We start from the raw sequence: 23,598 nt of genomic DNA, 5'->3' as shown, positions 1-23,598 counted from the left end.
TTTTGTCATAGCTCAAAATAATGTTTAAGCCTCTCATTTCACTTGTACCATCTGGATGTTTGGTTACTATGACCCAATTTTATGTGCCATTAAAAATTTATGGTCAAGTAAACATATTCACTTTTCATGAATTCATGCGCTTTCCATAGGATTTGAAACAAGTAGGGAGGTTTTTGTCATTCCATTTGTCAATTTAAAACACATTTTCAAACATGGCTTCTTTACACAGTACCGTCGGGAAGTTTTGGAATGCTATTTTCACTTATGTTGCATTGATGTGTTTTTAGAATAAGAATTTTTAACCCCTATCGATAACGAAAAAATATTATTTCAATCAATGTTTTAAATATCCCAGATGATACCAGATAATTAATAATTGAGAGGAAAAAATAAGATAAACCAACGTCTGAAGTGTTATAATGTGAAACTTTTTAGCAGGCACTGTAATTCATCTGGCCTGATATAGAAAATACAAAATATTAGATATACATTCAAATTACATCTTTTGGACATCTCAATAACAAGTTTCTCGAATACCTTAAAAGTACATTGAAAAAACATCGTTGCAACGTATTTTAAACATCCATTTGTCAATGGATGGGATTTTTGTTTTTTGATACTTATTTTGAACATGAGTATAACAATAACAAACTCAGTGTGCAGTTTACGGTGCCAATTACAACGAATTGAGTTCAAATATTTCGCGGGGGCAATTATTGTGTTGAAACTGGGCTTTTAGTGCAATTAAGCCACCACGTAAGTATCGAAAGTGATGTGATAGTAGGGCTGACATTGAAGTGAAGTTAAAAATGGTTGGTTCCTTCTACGGATCCATTCACGCCTAAAGTGGTTTCCACAGTCGCCAACCATTGTAAAGAGTATTTCTATACCTACCTGTGTTTACCTGTTAAGCAAATGGCAAGGCGAAAAATAAGTGTTGGATGCTATTATTGCTTAATTTTCGTGTATTCTATATGTAAAAGATGTTTCATATAATATTCAAGACAGTGACGTTCAAGAAGATACTGTGAACTTATTAACTTGTACATTAACGTATTTTATACTTAAAAATAACGTATTGGTTACATATTTGGAACCAAAGGTTTTAACTATGTGCTGCTAATGTTTCAAAAAACATATTTAATTGAAGCAGGCGATGATTCAAAAATCTTGTATAATCAACGTTAAATTTACGTCATTCTAACTTGAGGAAATGTTGATAATTTATTTTCGAGACCTGTTTTTGTCATACAAAGATAAAACATGATTTCAACATAAGATGTGTTCAGATACGATTATAGTACTGTACTATAACATCTTTTTCAATATCAATTTTCAAAGATGTTTTTTGTGTTACTTGGGTCTGCACAACTGCTGCATCAATTATTCTGCAACATATGGGAAACCGCGACATTTCCAGCCGACTGGATGTAAGGCGTATTAGTAAAGGTACCCAAAAAGGGTGCCCTGTCTGTATGCGATCATTGGCGGGGTATCATGTTATTTACTATGTATCGTTCTCAAAGTCCTCTGCAAATTTATCCTTAATCGGATACAGGAGAAGATTGTCGCAACTCTTCGACGGCAGCAAACAGGATTCTGTGCCGGAAGATCCTGTGTGGACCATATTGTCACGCTCCGTATCATTTTGGAGCAAATCAATGAATTCCAAGATTCTCTCTACCTGGTTTTCATTGATTACGAAAAAGCTTTCGACCGTATCAATCACGGAAATACGTGGGAAGCCCTGCGCAAGGGTCTCCCTGAGAAAATCATCGCCCTCATTGAAGCACAGTACAGGGCATTTTCGTGCAGATTACTGCACAACGGTGTTTTGTCCGATCCCATCTGGGTCGTTGCTGGAGTGAGGCAAGGATGTATACTATCACCACTACTGTTCCTCATTGTAATCGACGAGATCCTGGTAGGTGCGATTGACAGTGAACCAAATCGTGGATTGCTGTGGCAGCCAATTACCATGGAGCACCTAGATAACTTCGAATTGACTGATGACGTTGCTCTCCTAGCTCAACGGCGCTCTGATATGCAGAGCAAGCTCGACGATCTCGCCAATCGCTCCTCAGCGGCAGGTCTTAGCATCAACGTGAACAAGACCACATCGTTGGATGTAAGCACGGTCAACCCTTCCAGTTTTACGGTAGCTGGACAATCATTGGAGAATGTTGAAAGCTTCCAATATCTTGGTAACCAAAAGGCGGCCGATGGCGGCACCAAGATCGACATAGGTGCACGGATCAAGAAGGCGAGGGTTGCTTTTGCGAGTTTAAGAAACGTATGGAAAAACAACCAGATTAGTCGACGCACCAAAATCCGAATTGCAACTCGAACGTGAACTATGCTGCTATACGCCAGTGAAACCTGGTGTGTATCAGTGGAGAACACTCAACGGCTGCAGCACTGCCGCAATCCCGCAAAGTGACGTAAGCGACATTCAAAATTTGGTCATATTTTCAATTATAATGCATCAAACTCTTGATCGTTCTCTTTGTTTTCTTCCATAGAGGCCATGGGTGTCCAGGACTGAAAGTAAGTAATTAAGTATCGTTCCAATTTTTTACTACAGGAATAACACTTGTGGTTTGATCGACGATCTGGTCAAGACGTAGTTTCTTACATGATACATTTCCGTTTTCTGTGACAAAGTTCCCACGTTGTCCTCGCCACTCAAGAATTTTACAATAACGATCCTAAACGCCGAACTCTCAAACGACGGATCCTTCATGAGCTCGACAGCATTTCTCCTATTTGCGTGCGTGTGGGCATTCGCTGATTCATGAGCTTGAGCTCTTGCTGGTTTCTTTGGTATCGTGCCTGTACTCGTCCTCGCAGCCTGTACTCCTCCTGTACTCGTGCCTGTACTCGTCATCGCAGCGGTTTTCAACGGTGAAAATTCCGATCGCTGTATCATCCCACACTTTTGGAACGCGTATGCGTACTCTCCAACTGATATTGATATTGATTGGTGGCTTCATTCAATTAGGTTCCCACAACGGGCACTGTAGTAGTCGCCTATGATTCCAAGGTGGTGTTTGCAATCAGGGAGCGCAAGCGAAGGTTCTGAGCCTAAGCTAATTTGGTGCAAGCATTCTTATTGTATAGGAGGCCAATCAAGGTTTTAATGGATCGGAGGTAAACGTACTGTTATCCCTCTCAAGTCGGTATCACTCTTGTTAACTCAGGACACGAAGCAGCACGAATGTAGCCCATCGTCGCCACCCTTTGCCCGTAGTCTTCTGAATTCATTTTTAAATCCGCTCTTGAAGACCCTTAAAACTGAGCCTTTCTATGTATCTCCATAAAATCTTCATGATACCCAGAAAATAATATAATGAAATCGACCTCATAGCAGTCGGAATAGAGTCTCGTACCATTTACCATCTCGTACCATCTCGTACCAATTTTAAAACAAGAAAAAGCTAGAGTGATACGGTGGGTGGGACATGTTTGGAGAATATCGGTTGAAACTTGGCAAAATCCTAACCGTGAGGAGTTTGTTCTGATTATAACAGTTACAGTTACATTCTTTGACCAAGTTATTATTACCCACATTCAATAGCAAAAAATCAAATCAATATTATTGGCTAGTACTCACCTATGGGTGGCATCCGGAAGCTGGACAGTGGATCCGCCGGGAAGTGGAAGGGCCGCTGACCGAAGGCAAAGTGGAACTGCTGCTGTTGCCCTAGAAGAAGCGGTGACAACACTATGGGTTAGTTGAAGTGGCCAATTCTCCAACGCCGCGGACAACATATTTACATTTGTAGGTTGGATCACATAGGTCAGGAGAAGCGGGGGTGGGCGTTCAGATGGGTGGAACGGATAAATTGAAAATGCTAAATAAAATGATGGATGAATGTATGACTGATGATGCACTGCTGGCACCTAAGTGTTGGTATCAACTCAGTGTATCGGCCGACAACAATTGGACGACACGCAGGCATGCATTCAGTGTGATTTTAAAGTGTGACCATATTATGTGGTGTGGTGTCTGATGGTTGGAATGTGATATCTGTTTGACAGAGTCCGAGCGGATCCCTGGCACCGAGAGAGACTGTGAATGATAATCAGATTTAGTTGGGGACAATGTTGTCTGTTTGGTGAATGGACGCCAGGCCGGCGCGGCATAGCTGTGGTCAGGGAAATGGGTTTTGGCTGATTTGAACAATATAAATGGCACGAACTGGAGTGCTTGGGCGCCGGGTGTGCAATTGCAATGGCATTTCGGTGAATCAAATTATCAAAGCAATGTTTAGCTGGGGGGTTACTGTATGCTATGGATCCTAATTCGGGAATTTTCATTGTGAGTGTGAGGTCCCTAAATTCCGGTTCGAATTGATTTTATCGCAACAATTTCAATCATTTAATTCAACTAGCATTTTTTAAGCATCGGAATCGGTGTGTCTGAAGCAGACGCTTGCACGCGTAAATTAATCAGACTGTGCTGGCTGACTGTAAGGAAAGTTTCATTATCTCAAATCCGTCTATGTGACCATCACAGCTGTCGCATGTACCAGGGAGAAAAGTTTCTTGTGGTTTCAACATACTTGCTGTGCAATTCTGGGTTTCCTTTCCCATGCCAACATCAGCATATGTTTATTTCATGCTTTGCAGCGACAATGTGTTTCTATTAGTTGAATTTGTTACTGAGTTGGATGAAGAGTAGAAGGTTAAATTGTATTTGTTGAATCGTAAGCTTGATGCAAATTAGTTCAAAGATAATTAAAATTATTTGAATTGCCACTTTTCATGATCAGGAATTTTTTAAAAGAAATTAAACAGATGAAAATATCTAAGAAAATGAATTTGTTTTCTCTGAAGAAAGTCTGTGAAAATCAATAAATCGACGATTAACCTATTAAGAAAGCATGAAAATTGTCGAGCATTTAACCAAGTGGTCGGTATAATGAGTTTGTTAAAAATATCGAAGTAGACTAGGGAAACCCCGAAAGTGTTTTGCAAGTTTTTATGCGTACTTTCAGAAACTAAGTTCGAAATTGCGCCATTTTAACACTCTACATTCTCCACGTTTGGGGTCTCCAGTTAGCGTAGTGGTTAAAGCTATGGATTGCCAATCCGGAGACGGCGGGTTCGATTCCCGTCGGGAAAATTTTCTCGACTCCCCGGGCATAGTGTACTTGCCTCACAATATACAATTTCATGCAATGGCAGGCAAAGAAAGCCCTTCAATTAATAACTGTGGAAATGCTCAGAGAACACTAAGTTGAAGCGAGGCAGACCAAGTCCCAGTGGGGACGTCGTGCCATAAAGAAGAAGAAGAAGAAGAAGAAGAAGAAGAAGAAGAAGAAGAAGAAGAAGAAGAAGAAGAAGAAGAAGAAGAAGAAGAAGAAGAATCCTCCACGTTTGTGCTGTATACGGAGATTTTTCTGGAGATGTTGTACTTTTTAATACAGACCTCATTGGGTTCATTAGACCCTTCCCAGCAAATTATATCCCAACCACCTCGGGGCCGCACTATCCGCGGTGGAAACTTTGGTCATATCCTCGCAGGGAAGGACAGAGGGTTTTTTCTGAAAACCTGAGCGTTTGTTCTCCGGAAGAAGCAGCGCACAACAACGTTTGTTCTCTATGTTAAGGGTGGATGACCAACGTTCGAGGGCCAGTGAAGGACTCTACGCTCAACCCGGTCGGTCCAAAGACTTTTCGTGAAGGAAATTTCCGTGTCCCAGTTAAGACGTTACGCAAAGAAAAAGAAGAAGCTCAACTATGCCCTATGGTGTTACGTTTAGTTTTGTTAGTCATTAGCCACGCAAAACGCATTAGCCAAAACTGAACACTGTTAAATTGTAATAAAAATAACATCAAGCCGTAAGTCGCAATTTGTGAACCCCTGCGCTGCACAAGCAGTCAACAAGAAGGAAACTTTTGCATCTGTCCACCACATACGGACGGCGTACACAAACACACCGTTTGCCTTCCGTATTCGAAGCAATGATAAATCATCATTGATCATTGATCAGCGCAAAGTCGCTAACAGCGGCAACGTGGACACTACCACCAACAACACCCAGATCACGAGGAGAGGCGCCGAACATTAGCTCACCACCGAAGTGGGATGCGAGCGACAAATCATCGACACGCGAACAAGCCAGCTATTACACAATCAAGCCGATCGGAGCAGCAAGGCAGCTTGCTGGCTTGGGCAAATCAGTTCGTGCCGTATCAGTCCCCAAGTGCAGTCGTGTGATCGCGTCGCTCCGGCAGAAATTAACCGCAGTTAGAGTGAAAATTAACAGATTTCGGACCGCTAATTACTCGGCTGGAAGACGCGGGTCTACTATCTGCACCGGTCGAGCTTAAGGGCTTGGCGGATTGCGTGGGCAAGCTAATAGCAGGTGAGCGTGAATTCTTTTGAGTGACACCGCGAATGTGAACAATTGATGAGCGTCCATTTTGTTTGCCGTATTCTAGGCAGGGACGCCAGCGCTCACACACACACGCGCTGGGTGTGGGATGCCGCGTGGCGAGAAAAGCGGTAGCGAACTAGATCTTTGGAGGCCAATCCGGGCCGGAATCGTCGCTCAAGCCGCGTGAGTCAGCACTCTCGAATTGAAAGCCGAAACTGTCGCTCTCACCGGGGCAAAATCATCCGCGCAGAAGGATAATCAAGAAAACAGGTGAGCCACATTCTACAGGACCGGGTAGACTCTTATGACAGTAATTCCCTTCTTTGCGACAGACGTCGTTCGTCGACACCGCGACTTTTCCGCTACGGAGAGCGAACTGCCAGACCACCTGGAGGTGATCGGAGCTAGAATCCGGCGAGAAAGAAAGGAGCCCCTTAATAGGGTAAGATGCCGTAAAACGATCTGCAAGAACGCGACAGTAACGACCCAATGTCCGCAGGGCTTCTTTTTTATAATTGCAGTTCAGCTTGAGGCAACGTTCGCGGGCTAGGAGTTGAGGCCACGGAATCGCGCTCTTCCGTACAACACGCGTGCGCGGCGACAGATCACGCTGGCCATCGTCCGTCGGTGCGCGTCTCGACGTGGGTCACGGCAGAGAAGAGCGGAGACAAGATCCGTGACATTCGGTCTGGTTTTGAGGAACCGATCCAGTGGGAGGAGTTGGAACGATCAGCGGGACTGAACCCCATGCGGGCCGGACCAGCATGCAGCCAACGACAAGGGGCGCCCCGAGCGACCGATGGACATCCGGTCAGCATGGTCCCATGGTTCACACCGAGCGCTGGCATTGATGGTAACCGTGAGTTTTGACAAATGTACCTTAGATCTTAAGTGAGCAAACTTTAGGAGCTAGGAAGATAGACTAGGCAAGATGATGATCAATACAGCAATGTTCTAAGCTTGATATTTGTGTTTAGATTTTCGTGGTGCTTTAGCCCTCAGTGTTTGTGGTCCGAATTCTATTTCGCTTATGGTAGCTTTGCTCTACCGGGTCGGGAACTTGCAACACTGGCGCCCAACTGAAAATCCACATATAGATACTACCGTTTAGCGATTTTTTTTTTTGGTTTGTGATCATAAGTTTTGATTTGGTTTTGTGCCTTTTTGGTTATCCGGCCTACGATAACCAATATATTTTAGCCCTTTACGCATAAAATTCGATACACAACATGGACTACACACACTTAACAGACGATGAGGTGACGTATGAGCTGGCTCTGCGGCACGTCGTAAATTTAGGACCCACTACTCACAGAGGGAAGGTCCTCCGTCTGAAGGCACTCGTCCAGGAGGAAGCCTTAAGAGATAACCAGCCCACTAGCTCAGCCCATGTAATGAGTCCACAGTCCAACATTGAACACTGTGAAACTCAAATACAGCAGCTGCACATTAGCACTGAAGCGGCCATTCGAACAGCCGATAGGGCTGCAATCAGTCAAAGCCGAACGCGTCTTACCCACTATCGCGACAGATTACGGTTATTCCACCCTCCGGTCGAACTGAGAGAGCTGCATGGGATGCTAACCATGCACGTGACGGTTTTGCTCAACAAAGTGAATGGTACTAGTGTAGTGAGTTGTGTGCAACGAGGTGAGAATGAGGTGAACCACACAAGTTCAACGGGTGCCATAAGAAGAAGCAACAACGAAGAGGAAGGAGCAGTCGGTGGAACGGCGGATGCCACGATTCCAGTGGGCAGCAATTCAAATCAAGAATCCACACCACCGCCAGCATCACAGCCGCCTCTGATGACGTCATTCTCTGGTGGACAGGGACGAGGATTGCTGTTTTCGAGTTCGTTTCGAGCGCGAGACAATGAAGATGGAGGTGAAACACAGCCTAGACAACGGAACACCTCACCACCGCCTCCCTACCTTCCACGGGAGCGAGAAACATGGAACCGGACAGCTCGAGAAACACAATCACGAGAAGTTCACGAGCTGCAATCGAGAATAGTGGAGATGCAGGAAAGAGAGCAGCGGATGCACGAAGAATACTGCCGAATGCGGGACGATCTGGAGCGGCTAGTGCGTCGAGAACGACCAGCGCCGGAACGAGTGGATGATCGACGGATACAGAAGGCCGTGCACAACTGGCCTTTCAAGTTTCGCGGCGAAAAGGACACGACGTCACTCAACGTGTTCCTAGATCGCGTGGAGACGTTCGCGAGATCGGAAGGTATGAGTGATGCCACACTTCTGAGTTCCGTCAAGCATCTACTGCAGGAGGACGCCATCGACTGGTACTCACGAGCAACGTCGCAAAACCAGTTGCGGACCTGGGACCAGTTCAAGCGGGAGATAAGAAGGGAATTCCTGCCAAGCGGATACTCCCAAATTCTGCGTCTGGAAGCCAGCTTTCGATTTCAAGGAAGGGAGGAATCCTTTGCAAAGTTCTACCGAGATATCTCAGCGCTTTTCCGCTTCGTCGACCCACCCATTCCAGACGACGAAAAGTACTTCCTGGTGAAGAAAAACATGAACGAGAACTACGCAGCCATCGTAACAGCAGCGAGGCCTCGTTCACTGGAAGAAATGGTAGAAGTCTGCACCGGATACGACGAGACGAGGATGCTCCTGAACAGGCAACGCAGGATTCCCATTCCGCACAGCGCGCTTCTGGAACCGAACTTCGCTACGCCAGTAGTAACCAGCAGACCACCACCGATTCAGCATCACCAACAGCCACAGCGGTTCAACAGAGTTCACGCCGTGGAGGTAGAAGAAGGCGCATTCGAGCACGAAGCAGCGGAGGAAGGACCAGAAGACAATTGGCAGCACAACATCGACGAGCTGGTGGAGCAAGTCAACGCGTTGAAGTTGAACATTGAGCGGAGATCTGCAAGACCAAGCTTTGCCGCACGCGACGAAAGGCAGACAAGGCCAACGGATAGGTACAACCGGACAGAGGCTGACGTCCTGCGAGCAGCGCGGCAGTACACAAGAGAGGCGCAAACGCCGGCACAGCAGCAGCGGCCGCAAACCGCATCGTACCAGGCTCGGCTACCACAACAACAGCAAGAACAGCCGCAAAGAGCACAGGGCTGGCATGCACGACAGTGGATGCCAAGCTCGGATCAGAGCGACAATAACCGAAGAAGCCAACGTATGCTGCCAGAACCAGCCAGGCAACGGGAAGATCGCCAAATACAACAGGAAGAAGCTCCGAACGGCCAACGAATAGCAATGCTTTGCTGGAACTGCGACGAGGAGGGTCACAGATTCATGGACTGTCCGAAGCCGCAAGCCATCCTATTCTGCTACCGTTGTGGAAGGAAGGGCTACTCGCTGCGCAGTTGCTTCACGTGCCGCATGGACGCGGTAAACTACCAAGCGGAAAACCAGCAGTAGAGGGGAGCAGCTCTCCGCAAAATCTCGGAGACCCCTCCGATATCCCGGAATTTCAAAACCTCAACTCGATCATTATTAACCCTGGAAGTGACAATCGACCGCACGCCGTCATATCAGTGCTGGGAAAGGAGTTGACAGCTTTGCTGGACAGTGGAGCGAACTGCTCTCTGCTAGGAGGAAGAAGAGTCGAACTGGCAGAGGAATGTGGATTGCAGAAAGGAACCGTCAGCGGCGGAATAAGAACGGCGGACGGCACAAGACACAACATCTCGCATTTCGTCTATCTCCCAATTGTGTACAACAACCGCAACGAAGTTCTTCCAGTGCTGTTGGTGCCTTCGATTCCAGACTGCATCATCCTGGGAATGAATTTCTGGGACAAATTCGGTGTAAAAGCGGTGTGTTGCACACTCGAAGCGAAGCAGGAAGATCAGATCAGCGAAGAACATGAAATGAAGCAGCTCAGTCCGGAGCAGCAGAGGCGCCTAGAGCAGGCGATTCAGAAGTTTCCGAAAGCGGTAGATGGAAGATTAGGACGCACGAAGCTGTACGAGCATCGAATCGACGTAGGGAATGCACCGCCCCGCAAACAACGGCATTACCCCATGTCGCCGTACGTTCTGCATGAGGTCAACAGAGAGATCGACCGGATGATTGCGCTGGACGTCATCGAAGAGGCGCAGTTCTCGCCATGGAACAACCCGCTGGTCGCCGTCAAGAAGAAAACTGGGCAGTATCGCGTCTGCTTGGACGCGCGTCACCTCAACTCCGTCATGGTGAACGAGGGATATCCGATTCCCCAGATAGCAGCGATCACCAACAACCTCCGAAGTAGCAAATACATCTCTTCGATCGATCTCAAGGATGCCTTCTGGCAGCTACCACTCCATCCAGGTTCGAGACAACTGACAGCCTTCACCGTTCCATCCAGAGGCCACTTCCAATTCAAGGTGGTGCCTTTCGGGCTGTGTACGGCAAGCCAAGCCCTAGCGCGACTTATGACCCACCTATTCGCCGATCTAGAACCGCTGGTATTCCATTACCTGGACGACATCATCATCTGCTCCGAAACGTTCGAAGAGCATATCGCTCTGCTCGAAGAAGTAGCCCGCCGGCTACGCCAAGCGAATCTCACGATTTCATCGGAGAAGTCCAAGTTCTGCCGGAAGAGCATGAAGTACCTCGGCTACGTAATCGACGAGCAAGGTTGGCGTGTAGACGACGAGAAGATCCAAGCGATCGTACAATTCCCGACTCCAACAACGCGCAAAGAGGTGCAGCGATTTCTCGGTGTTTGCAACTGGTACCGACGCTTTATCGCCGGTTTCTCGCAGCTAGCAGCTCCGCTAACAAACTTGACGTCAGGGAAGACCAAGTTCCGTTGGAATCCGATAGCTGAAGAAGCGTTCCTCAAGCTAAAAGCAGCTCTGGTTTCGGCACCGGTACTGGCGATGCCGGACTACAGCAAACCGTTCGCCATAGCGTGCGATGCCAGCGACACAGCAATCGGAGCAGTGCTAACGCAGGAGATCAACGGCGAGGAACATCCCATCAGCTACTTCTCGCAGAAGTTGTCAGCGTCGGAGAGGAAGTACTCGGTCACGGAGCGGGAGTGCCTCGCAGTGATCCGAGCGATCGAGAAGTTTAGAGGCTACGTGGAAGGAATCCGGTTCGTTGTCCACTGTGACCATGCAGCACTCAGCTACCTGAAGTCGATGAAGAACCCGACGGCTTTGATGAGCCGGTGGCTGTTGCGTCTGAACGCGTTTGATTTCGAGATCCGGTACAGGAAGGGTTCCATCAACGTTGTTCCAGATGCTCTCTCGAGGACGGTAGCAGAAGCAGTCTTCACGGTAGACCAAGTCCTGGATCCGTGGTACAGGAAGCTGGTGGACAGAGTAAAGAGCGAAGGAGATAAGTTCCCGGACTTCCGCATAGCAAACGACACGCTATTCAAGAACTGCCGTTGCAAGGACGAAGTGGGAGCAGTTTACCACAAGTGGAAGCAAGTCGTTCCGAAAGAAGAGAGGTTCCAGCTAATCCGAAGATTCCACGACGAACCGGCAGCAGCGCATCTTGGTTTCTACAAGACCTGGCACAAGCTACAAGCCCACTACTACTGGCCACAGATGCAACAGGAGATTCACGATTACGTTATGAACTGTGCGACCTGCAAAGCGTGCAAGGCACCGGGGAAAAGAATGATGCCGCAAATGGGAAACCCGAAGCCGGCGAAGACTCCTTGGGAGATGATATCGGTAGACTTTGTCGGTCCGCTCACACGTTCCAAGCGAGGAAACACAGTGCTGCTGGTAGTAGTCGACTGGGTCAGCAAATACGTAATTGTCAAGCCGATGCGCGCAGCAGATTCGCAGAAGATGGTGGAGTTCCTGGAAGAAGAAGTTTGTCTGAAGTTCTCTCGGCCGCGGCTGATACTGTCCGATAACGGGAAGCAGTTCGAATCAATGGTCTTCAAATCCTGGCTAGCGAAACACAAGATCGGCCACTTGAAGACAGCGTTCTACTGTCCGCAGGTCAATAACGCCGAACGCGTCAACCGCGTCGTAGTAACCTGCATCCGGGCATTGTTGGACGGCGATCATCGAGAGTGGGACGAAAAGCTACCGGCGATCACGGCGGCGATAAACGCTGCTCGGCACGAGGCGACGGGCGTCAGTCCACACGAAGCCAACTTCGGACGGAATCTGTTGTTGCACACGGATCTGTACACGCAGCAGGAACTCAACACGCCAGAAGACCCAAAGGTAGCGCAGGACTTGCGACTCTCGGCGATTCGTCGAATCCAGAAGCTAATCATCGAGCGGATCAAGAACAGCCACCAGCGGGCGAAGCAGCGATACAACCTTCGCACAAGATCAGTAGCGTTCAAAGTCGGAGACCTGGTTTGGCGGCGATCGTTCGTACTCTCCTCGAAGGCGGACCAAATCAACAGCAAGCTCGAGCCGAAATTCGTTCCGGCCATCGTCAAGGAGATCATCGGGACGAACCTGTACGTGTTAGAAGATGTTCTAAGCGGCAAGAAGGGAAGATACCACGCGAAGGACATCAAGGCGGACTAAACGAAATTGTGCAAGCTATGCAAACAGGCGGTGCCTGTCAACGACGAAGCGAACGCTGAAGAAAACACCACAATTGGGCATCATTACAGCGAACAGGAGGGCAGAGAAGTTCCAACTGGATTCTGAACTTCCGTACACCGATTTGACGACTACATCTACTGGAATCTTCGTTCCCAGCAGCGAGATTCTGCGCCGTTCAAGCTATGTACACAGGCGGTGCCTGTCAACCACAAAGCAGTCAAGCTAGCAGAAACACCAATCACTGGGAGAGTTGATCACGAGAGCTGAGGGTGAGAAGCCGTCGCAATACTGCTCCACCACAGCAACACCGATTGTGAGTCGACAGCAAGGATTTCCGTACAGCCGTACGAGGTTCCACAATGTTAAAGCTATGTTCGCAGGCAATGCCTGTCAACCATGAGTACCACGCTCCAAAAACACGTAACAAACGGGAAAATGGTAGAAAGTCAGGTGTGATGAGCAATAACTTCTTTACGACTACCTCTCCACCTCGACAAATCAGCCAGCTTTGTAGTGGACCACGATCTTCGCCAGGAACAATGAACGATTTGAGATTCCATCACCCGATCCGTCAGAAGGCCGAACAGTAGCAAGCGGAGAATCAACATGCGGTACCCAAACACTTCCATCGCGCCAGGAGGTGTACCGTGAGCCGTTCGCCAAGCGGGAGAAATGGCACCCTGTGATTCTGGAAACGGAACGCAGGTTTCTCGTCAAGGCACCAGATGTATTCTCTGATAGGAGGAGTGGAGACCCGGAGATCGACGACCAAACATCGGTTCGGCGCGGAGTCGAAGCTTACGGCCACTATCAGGCGCAGGGAGACAGCAACTGGAGAGCTTTGGGAGAGCAGAAGGATGTAGCAAGAAGCCTACAGCGGGCGCGGGAAATTGGAACCCTGAAAGCAATGCGAGTAAGGAGGCTCCAAACACCAGGACGAAGATAACAGCGATCATCAGCCTACAGCGGGCAAGGGAGATTGGAACCCCGAAAACCATCGTTGAGTAGGGAGGCTCCAAATACCAGAACACAGAGCACAGCAAGCACCAGCCTACAGCGGGCAAGGGAGATTGGAACCCCGAAAACCATCGTTGAGTAGGGAGGCTCCAAATACCAGAACACAGAGCACAGCAAGCACCAGCCTACAGCGGGCAAGGGAGATTGGGACCCTGAAAACAGCAGTGAGTAGGGAGGCTCCAAATACCAGGACGAAGAATGCGGAAACGAACAGCCTACAGCGGGCGAGGGAGATTGGGACCCTGAAAACAGCAGTGAGTAGGGAGGCTCCAAATACCAGCACGAAGAGCGCAGCATACAGCCTACAGCGGGCGAGGGAGGCTGGGACCCTGAAAACCATCGTTGAGTAGGGAGGCTCCAGATACCAAACAAACAGGACATCGAGTGAAGCGCAACGACATCCGAGGAACCCTCACACCGAAACACACCAAATGGTCATGCCGTTTGCCGATCGAGACAAATCGAGTCCATCATCAAGAATTCGACCATCCTCACGACACAGAGCTATGAGTGGCACCACTACGAAGGAACAAAATACGATCTCGGCAATCCATGCACATCCACGACTGGATGGTGCACACGAACCCTCAAGTGTTTCCAGTCAATTCGAATGCGTGGCCAAGGGTTAAAGATCTGGGGGTCGTCATGAAATCTTCATCCCAAAAGTAACGCGACCAGGGGCGCGGTAAAACCCTATTTCCCGGGCTCATGACGATTTAGATTAGTAAATTTTTCTTTTCTCAGAATATGCACAAACCAGAACAAACCAATTTTGTCCTTGTAGATAGTCTGTAAATATAGCTTCTAAATGTTTGGTGTGCGATTAAGCCTATTTTAGTCAATACAATAGGCTAGAATCCGATTTGAATGTTTTGCCGTAGGATTCGTGGAAGCTGGACAAGGACATTGGTCAGAGACGATTTGAGAGGTCGAAGATTCTGCCAGGCGCAGCTGGCGTGAGATTTAGTTTAGCATTGAGATTATGCAGTTTGGAGGATAGAGAAGATTTGGCAAGCGACCAAGGCTTGCGCATGAGTTTGGTTTTAGTTGAGGAAACGATGTAACTTGAGGTCTGCTCAAGAGTTAGGTTGACCGACTTGTCTCTGACCATCATCCTAGGAGGATGAGTGAAGATTTTGTGAATTTTTCATAAATCGCTTGATCATCGATTTATGAAAAATTCTTCCGCTACGGTAGAGTTGTGTTACGTTTAGTTTTGTTAGTCATTAGCCACGCAAAACGCATTAGCCAAAACTGAACACTGTTAAATTGTAATAAAAATAACATCAAGCCGTAAGTCGCAATTTGTGAACCCCTGCGCTGCACAAGCAGTCAACAAGAAGGAAACTTTTGCATCTGTCCACCACATACGGACGGCGTACACAAACACACCGTTTGCCTTCCGTATTCGAAGCAATGATAAATCATCATTGATCATTGATCAGCGCAAAGTCGCTAACAGCGGCAACGTGGACACTACCACCAACAACACCCAGATCACGAGGAGAGGCGCCGAACATTAGCTCACCACCGAAGTGGGATGCGAGCGACAAATCATCGACACGCGAACAAGCCAGCTATTACACAATCAAGCCGATCGGAGCAGCAAGGCAGCTTGCTGGCTTGGGCAAATCAGTTCGTGCCGTATCAGTCCCCAAGTGCAGTCGTGTGATCGCGTCGCTCCGGCAGAAATTAACCGCAGTTAGAGTGAAAATTAACAGATTTCGGACCGCTAATTACTCGGCTGGAAGACGCGGGTCTACTATCTGCACCGGTCGAGCTTAAGGGCTTGGCGGATTGCGTGGGCAAGCTAATAGCAGGTGAGCGTGAATTCTTTTGAGTGACACCGCGAATGTGAACAATTGATGAGCGTCCATTTTGTTTGCCGTATTCTAGGCAGGGACGCCAGCGCTCACACACACACGCGCTGGGTGTGGGATGCCGCGTGGCGAGAAAAGCGGTAGCGAACTAGATCTTTGGAGGCCAATCCGGGCCGGAATCGTCGCTCAAGCCGCGTGAGTCAGCACTCTCGAATTGAAAGCCGAAACTGTCGCTCTCACCGGGGCAAAATCATCCGCGCAGAAGGATAATCAAGAAAACAGGTGAGCCACATTCTACAGGACCGGGTAGACTCTTATGACAGTAATTCCCTTCTTTGCGACAGACGTCGTTCGTCGACACCGCGACTTTTCCGCTACGGAGAGCGAACTGCCAGACCACCTAGAGGTGATCGGAGCTAGAATCCGGCGAGAAAGAAAGGAGCCCCTTAATAGGGTAAGATGCCGTAAAACGATCTGCAAGAACGCGACAGTAACGACCCAATGTCCGCAGGGCTTCTTTTTTATAATTGCAGTTCAGCTTGAGGCAACGTTCGCGGGCTAGGAGTTGAGGCCACGGAATCGCGCTCTTCCGTACAACACGCGTGCGCGGCGACAGATCACGCTGGCCATCGTCCGTCGGTGCGCGTCTCGACGTGGGTCACGGCAGAGAAGAGCGGAGACAAGATCCGTGACATTCGGTCTGGTTTTGAGGAACCGATCCAGTGGGAGGAGTTGGAACGATCAGCGGGACTGAACCCCATGCGGGCCGGACCAGCATGCAGCCAACGACAAGGGGCGCCCCGAGCGACCGATGGACATCCGGTCAGCATGGTCCCATGGTTCACACCGAGCGCTGGCATTGATGGTAACCGTGAGTTTTGACAAATGTACCTTAGATCTTAAGTGAGCAAACTTTAGGAGCTAGGAAGATAGACTAGGCAAGATGATGATCAATACAGCAATGTTCTAAGCTTGATATTTGTGTTTAGATTTTCGTGGTGCTTTAGCCCTCAGTGTTTGTGGTCCGAATTCCATTTCGCTTATGGTAGCTTTGCTCTACCGGGTCGGGAACTTGCAACAATGGTACTACGTACACTTGTCGGTAGTGGGCATAGCCGAGCAGAAGCTCATCGACTAGCTCAAATACCACTCAACTAGATTTGTCCAAATGACAGAGCAATACATACCTGAATTGGTCAAATACAAGTGGCAATCCAACACCCGCCAAATTGCTTGTAATGACTTGGGTGCTCGTAGACCTCCAGGCAGCTCAGTGCAACATTGTATTGATACAGCTGAATCGAGACACTCAGGATCTTACAGAACTGAGGGTTTGGCTAACCCATCCTACAGAGATGTGGTCAACTCTATAAAAGTGGGAATTGTTCCAAAAAAATATCCGAGTGTGGAACTCACGGAGAAGCAGATGGCAGCAAAAAGTAAGGCCATAGGGGCTGTTCATAAACCACGGGGTCATGTGGGGGGGGGGGGGGGGTTCGGCCAATGACCATTTTGTATGGACAAATAAAATTTTTTGTATGGACTTATGACCACGTGGGGGGGGGGGGGGGGGGTTTGAGAATTCCCAAAAAAATGACCACGTGGTTTATGGACAGCCCCATATTGGCGAAAGTTGTAGGCACTGAAACCAAAATTCGATTTGTGTGCGTTCAAACCTGGCTACCTAGTTTGTACCTAGTAATCATTGTTTGTAAAAACCAGGAAACAGAAAACTGGCTTAAAACTACAATATCGTTGACAGTTCCTTGGGAAGGGGCACAATTACTGATGAAAGCAAAATGCCGCAACCAGAAATATTGATCGGCTTTTTTTACATGGAGTGCAGAAGACACTAATGGAGAGATTCTGGCGCTTCTGGAAAGCCAAAATGATGGGCTCACTGTTGGCTTGTGGAAAATACAACAGCGAAATGTCGTAAGTCAAAGATACGTCGAATTCGTTTTCACTGTCGACGACGGAGCTTCGCTGAGCTCTATCATAAGAAGTGAATACAATCTCGACTTCAAATTTGGGATCGCCTATCTTGGAAGAAATTCCAAAAAAAGGATCAACATGATGGCAGTGAAAGACCAGGAATTAGGGATGACAGTGATTATCGAAAGACCCACGTAGGCACTGTCGATAACGATAACAAGATGGTCGTAGACAAGAATGAAGAAATCCCAGGACCAAGTGGAGTTCGGGGAAGCAAAAACAAACCGTAAAGCTAATGGCCACACTGCAAATACTGTCGGTGGTAAAAAAAAGTGAAACGAAACCGACAAACAAAGGATTTGACCCAGTATTCCGAGGACTGAAGATTCGTGAAGGTTGGTCGATGAAACAGTGTGCAGGTTTAGGATTGAGATGGACAATTAGAAAGTTCAGCGCCCATCTGCTGATGAGCGGAATAGCCAACGACTTTACCAACGCAACCTTCCATATCGTTTCACCTGCAGATCATCACAGCAGACGGAATCACTGGCGTAGCCCCCCAGAGCCAAAATTTCTGGAACAAATTTCCAGTATAAAACGCTTTGTGATGAAAAAATGTTTCGGCTGTGCCGCTATTTTCAACCTACGGCTCAAATTCAGTGTATATTTTTACGAAATGAGAGTGTCAAATAAAAAAAAAGGAATTCTCTGATACTTTTTCAAAACGACGTATAATACACACACTCCCAGAGTAAATTTCTGGCTACGCCACTGGACGGAATCCCACATCAAACACGTTCTGAATGATTGATGGCACTTATCTGATTTTATCGACGTGGCGATAACATCAACTCTAACCGTTATCTGGTGATGGTCAAAACTCTCCATCATCAACAAAGTACGACACCAGCGACTGCCACAAAAGCAACCGGATATCATTTCAGTATACGCACAGGGTTTCGAGGAAATGTTGCCAGACGAGACTGAGCTCAACTTACCCCTTTAAAAGATTACTTGAGTACAGTAAACGCAGCTATTAAAGTGCAGAGCGATTTTGGAGAGGATGAACGTCTCCTGGAAGCAGCGATGTGCAAGGAAATAATAGTGATGATTCGTTGGGCTGCAAAATGGTGAGTTGGCAACCCGCAGCCTCTAACACAGCTCTGGTCCTCGCAAGTTCCCCCATGCTTTCGCAGGTCAACCGTTGACCAAAACCGTCAACTAAGAGTTGTGTGCTTAGCTGGTAGTGCTGCCTGGGCACTGATGTTCTTGTTATTCTAGAGCTGGATTGAGGAGGTTGGTCCCGAGCGTCCGTTCACCACGGAGGTGCGGCTCAAACAGCGAATGTTGTGGCACCCAGCAGCTGAGTATGAAATGCTGTATCAAGTCAGCTATATCTAAGGAGGCAGCCCAATCAATGCGATGTAGTCAGCATGGCTCCGGTAAAGTAGCCTGCTGAATGTTTTAAACCACCAACAAAACCGAAAGTAGAGCAAACAAATTGATTCAACGGCAACTGACCCGACACCGAATGAAGGACAATGATTTGAAACTCTTGGAAGTTCTTGGAACACGAGCTGGTAGTGAACCGCAGAATGTCGATGTTAATGTGGCAGATATGCAGTATATACTCTGGCCCAAAACTATAGTACGCGAATTCCGAGTGGTGGGATCCCATCACCATGGCAGAGAGGGCTAACGGCTCTAAGGAGGGCCCAACAGACATGACTAGTAAAACTATGTACAACTATACAATCAAAGTGAGTGAGAGCGGCGCAGAAAAGGGAGTGACGGTTAACCCGTTCGCAAGAGGCAGACTGACGAAATCGCTACCATGTGGGGCGAGGGTGGAAGCTGGCATAGCTCCTCAGCTCCGGCAGAGGATGCCCAGATGACTGGCGCATGACTCGCGAGCGCTGAACCGCAACATGAGTGGGCTACCGAAAAAGTTGGTAATTGACAAGCAGCTCGACGAGCTGATCGGTTACATGAGCCGACGGACGAACATCAGCAAAGATCTCAAGCAAGGTCTGCTAAAGATCTGCAAGTCGGTGGCCCTAGTCAAGAAGGAGTAAAACCAAGGATGTTTACGATCACCTGGCAATCGTTTGACTCATTTGTCCATAACTCAGTTCAGAAGCCTAATATTGAAATGTGGTGTTCGGCAAAGTTGTAGATTAGTGTTTTTCCTACAATTATCACCAAGGACGCCATATTCTAACTCTAATATTTACCGCGTAAAAGCGTTAGTACCACCTACTCATACTAAACGATCGGATTTTTCGATCGTTTAGTATGAGTAGGTGATACTAGCGCTCAAGCGCCGTATGTATAAGAGTTAGAATATGGCGTCTTTGGTGATAATTGTACAAAAAACGCTAATCTACAACTTTGCCGAACACCACATTTCAATATTAAGTTTCTGAACAGAGTTATGGACAAATGAGTCAAACGATTGCCAGGTGATCGAAAACATCCCTGAGTACAACTTTCTGGCAGAAGAGTGTAGCGCGGTCCATGCGCGTAAGGAAGAGCGGTCTACACAAACGGGCAGCTTCTGCTTTGCTGGCAGCGTAACGATAGCGCACGAGACGATGCATCTTACTGAAGCCATAGAGGAGCGAGCCAACCGCCCCGTAGCTCAAGCTGCACGACTGAGACCTGCCGAGAAGCTGCGACCTCCAGGGGGCAAGAAGCACCCAGCAGAGCTGTTCGAACCATCGAGGAGGAAGGGTGCGGCCAGCACGAGCAAATAGTCCCCCGAGCAGGTTGCAAAGCGCGCAAAGAGGAAGGAAACTAAGCCCCAGGAGAACAACCCCAAGGAAGCGAGGGGTCAACCGAGACAACGGAAGGAGAACCCTTGGATTATGGTTGGGAAGAGTAAATAAGTGAGAAAAGCGTAGCCAGCTCGCAAGCGCGAAAGGAGTGACGCACTGGTCTTCAAAACCGAAGCTAATACCAACGCCGAGATGCTGAGGGCCATGCGGTGCGATAACCGTATCTCACCTCTGAGCGTGTATTTTAAAAGCATCTGGCGTACTAGGACCGGTGAGATGATGCTAGTACTGAAGAAGAAAATGGCCAAGAAGGACACCTCCCACAAGGCACCAGCCTAAGAGGCACTGGGCGAGTAGGTGCATGTGAGAGCCCTGACGACTGAGGGGACGCTCCAGCGTAAAAACCTGGACGAGATCACTGACGCAGAGGAGCTCGCAGCCACCCTCCAGCAGCGGTGCAAGGTTGTTGCACCAAGTGCATCGATTCGGCTGAGATCGCCACAACCAAGCTCCCTGTAGGGCAGGTGAACAAGGTGGCTGCAGGTATGCTCGCTCAGCATCCACGAGCTGCCAGTGGCGTGCTTCAAGTGCTTTGAGCAAGGACACAAGTCATGAGCGTGTAAATGCCCCGTCATGCAACCGACAGGAGTGAGCTCTGTAGAAAGTGCGGAATGGAAAGCCACATTGCCAGAGAGTGCACCATTGGAGATGACTGACCTTGCGCTTCGGTAAGCCGGCATTGCTCATGGAGGGTTACACCGATGATCATTCTTGCGACGATCTAGTCGGAACCTTAAGCCGTGCATGCGACGCCGCAATGCCTTGACGAACCCTACCCAGGAATGGATGCAAGCGGTATACTGGTGGTGTGCAGAAATCGCAGAACTCCGCGTATCCTGTCTTTCAGCTAGGAGGAGGATGCAAAGAGCTTGCACCGATGAGGGTAGAATAATGCGAAGTGAGGCCCACAAGGTGGCTAAACTGGCACTGAACAAAGAGATTAAAGTACGTAAGCTAACATGCTACGATAATCTCCTCAAGGCAGCCAACGAACCACACCCCCCCCTCCCCCCTTCAACAGCTTCTGAGCGCTCCCCCGAGATGATGCAGAAGATCGTGGAAACGTTGTTCCTGTGCTCCCGTTCCCAAACGCTAAACCGGCCAAAGTGACGTTGCCCCGGTAACGAACGACGAAAATATCGCAATAGCGAAGTCGCTCAAGCTGAACAAGGGTCCGGGTCCGGATGGTATTCCGACAGTAGCCATGCAGAATGGCTATGCAGATGTGCCTGGACTGAGGCGAATTTCCGAAGAGGTTGAAAAGACAAATACTGGTTCTACTGCCCAATCCCGGGAAGCCTGCTGGCGACCCACCGGCGTATAGACCTATCTATCTATTGGACACCGTCGAGAAACTGCTGGAGAGGATCATTCTGTCGAGGCTGACGATCTATACCAAGAAACCAGATGTGTCTGAGCTCTCGGATCACCTGTTTGGCTTCCGGAAGGGTCGATCAACGGAGGACGCTGTTAAGGCTGTAACTAAAATGGCCGAGAAAGCGATCCAAAACAAGCGAACGGTAATCCACTACTGCGCGGTCGTCACGCTGGACGTGACACCGTCAGCTGGGCCGCCATCGAGTGTGCCATACACCACCTGGAGAGCTACTTCCAGAATAGGGTGCTAATCTACAACACCGAAGAAAGTGAATGAGCTACAAGATCACCGCGGGAGTACCTCAGAGGTCTATTCCGGGCCCGGCACTAAGGGACGGTTGATGGCGTATTGATGCTTACTGAGCGTAAACCTGGTTGGCTGTGCCGATGATATTACCCTCGTGGTATACGGCGAGTCAATAGAAGAAGCGATAGCAGCGTACGCGATTGGCTTAGTGGAAGGCTGGATGAGATCGATGCAGCTGGTACCGTAAACCGGGGTCAAATTGATCAGCGGGGTGAAATTGATCATTCGGGTACTACATTGTAATTCCATACTAGGAACTCTTAAACGTCGTAATGATCTTAACCTTTTTACGTCATCTGGTTCGTAGCTGTCTAGAGATTAGTGTAGACTTTTATTTTTTAGAAAAAAAAAAGTTAGTTTTGCCTTATTTTTTTAAGGAATTTGAAATGTATTTCTCATTTAGCTGAAATCATTGCTACTAAACAATCGATTGCTGATAGGACTTCCCGTAAATTCTCTGTTTTAACATTTTTGTGGAACCTTGGTTAGGAAGTTATGAAGCTAATCAGAACATGTAATAGTTATAAAAAAGTTCATTTTATGATGAAATAGTCATTTATTGCGATAAAAATCACTTATTTCAAATTAAATTGCCTACCTTTAGGCGTTTAAGGGGAAATTTCAAAATTTAATTTTGCATTTAAAGTATTAAATTCACTAGTTGTAAAATTTTAATCGCGTTATTCGGTTTTAGAAGTGCAAAATTAAGCGGAGAAGGAAGTTTTCCTTTCCAACCGATGCTTAATTGTGTACTGATCAATTTCGCCCCAAAGTGGCATTTCCAATTTTTTGATATTTGGAGTTATTTAACTTAAAGTTTAAATTTGTTGAACAAAATTCCGTCACATGATTCCATGGAGATCCACAGGGTACTGGTTTTACAGACATTTTTTTTTTGGCAATATTTGAATTACCACTGATGTTATGCGCAAAAGTTGTTTTAAAGTGATCAATTTGACCCCGGATTACGGTACTCGCATATCACAAAAAGGAGTTGGTGGTGGTCTGAACAGCAGGCAGTGGTCACCACGGGCACGATGCACGATCTGGGGTCATGATTGATGATAAGCGGTACAACGCCGCTGCGTGGTCGAAAATGCTAGTGGTTAACAGAATCGTTAAGCGGCTCAAGAGTTCCCACTGGCTTATGTGCCTTATGGTGGACAGAGCATACCACACAGTGTCAAAGGACGCGGTATGCGTGCTAGCGGGTGCTAGCCATATGGTGCAGAGGATGAAGAGTCCTTTGAGCGACGCGGCATAAATGGCGTGAAACGAATTGCCAGAACATCGTCAATGTTTAAACGGCAGAGAGAAAGGGATTTCTCCAGTAAGGGTAAATGGACACACAGGTTCATATCGAGCGTGTCTATATAGACGAGCAGGCCCCATGGCGAAGTGAACTATC

General features: G+C 48.0%; 1 protein-coding gene and 1 long non-coding RNA gene across 4 annotated transcripts in view; one reads left to right on the top strand and one right to left on the bottom strand.

Annotated features, from left to right (window-relative positions):
* Positions 1-23,598, bottom strand: part of LOC109421875 (runt-related transcription factor 2) — a 224,463-nt gene that overhangs the window by 42,471 nt on the left and 158,394 nt on the right. For 2 of the 3 annotated variants that reach the window (XM_062845566.1, XM_062845567.1), the window contains exon 4: positions 3,614-3,724. In XM_062845566.1, the coding sequence (XP_062701550.1) occupies positions 3,614-3,724 (111 nt within the window). The remainder of the gene's footprint in view (positions 1-3,613; positions 3,725-23,598) is intronic. The other variant, XM_062845568.1, reaches the window with a different exon arrangement.
* Positions 15,169-16,135, top strand: LOC109405261 (uncharacterized). The gene is made up of 3 exons (XR_002128893.3): positions 15,169-15,734; positions 15,811-16,016; positions 16,079-16,135. It is a non-coding gene; the product is annotated as an uncharacterized LOC109405261 (long non-coding RNA).

The sequence above is a fragment of the Aedes albopictus genome, chromosome 1 (assembly GCF_035046485.1).
Source record: "Aedes albopictus strain Foshan chromosome 1, AalbF5, whole genome shotgun sequence".
In the NCBI taxonomy this organism is placed as follows: domain Eukaryota; kingdom Metazoa; phylum Arthropoda; class Insecta; order Diptera; family Culicidae; genus Aedes; species Aedes albopictus.
Note: the sequence above shows the minus strand (reverse complement) of the source record. Positions and strands in the feature narration are given on the sequence as shown.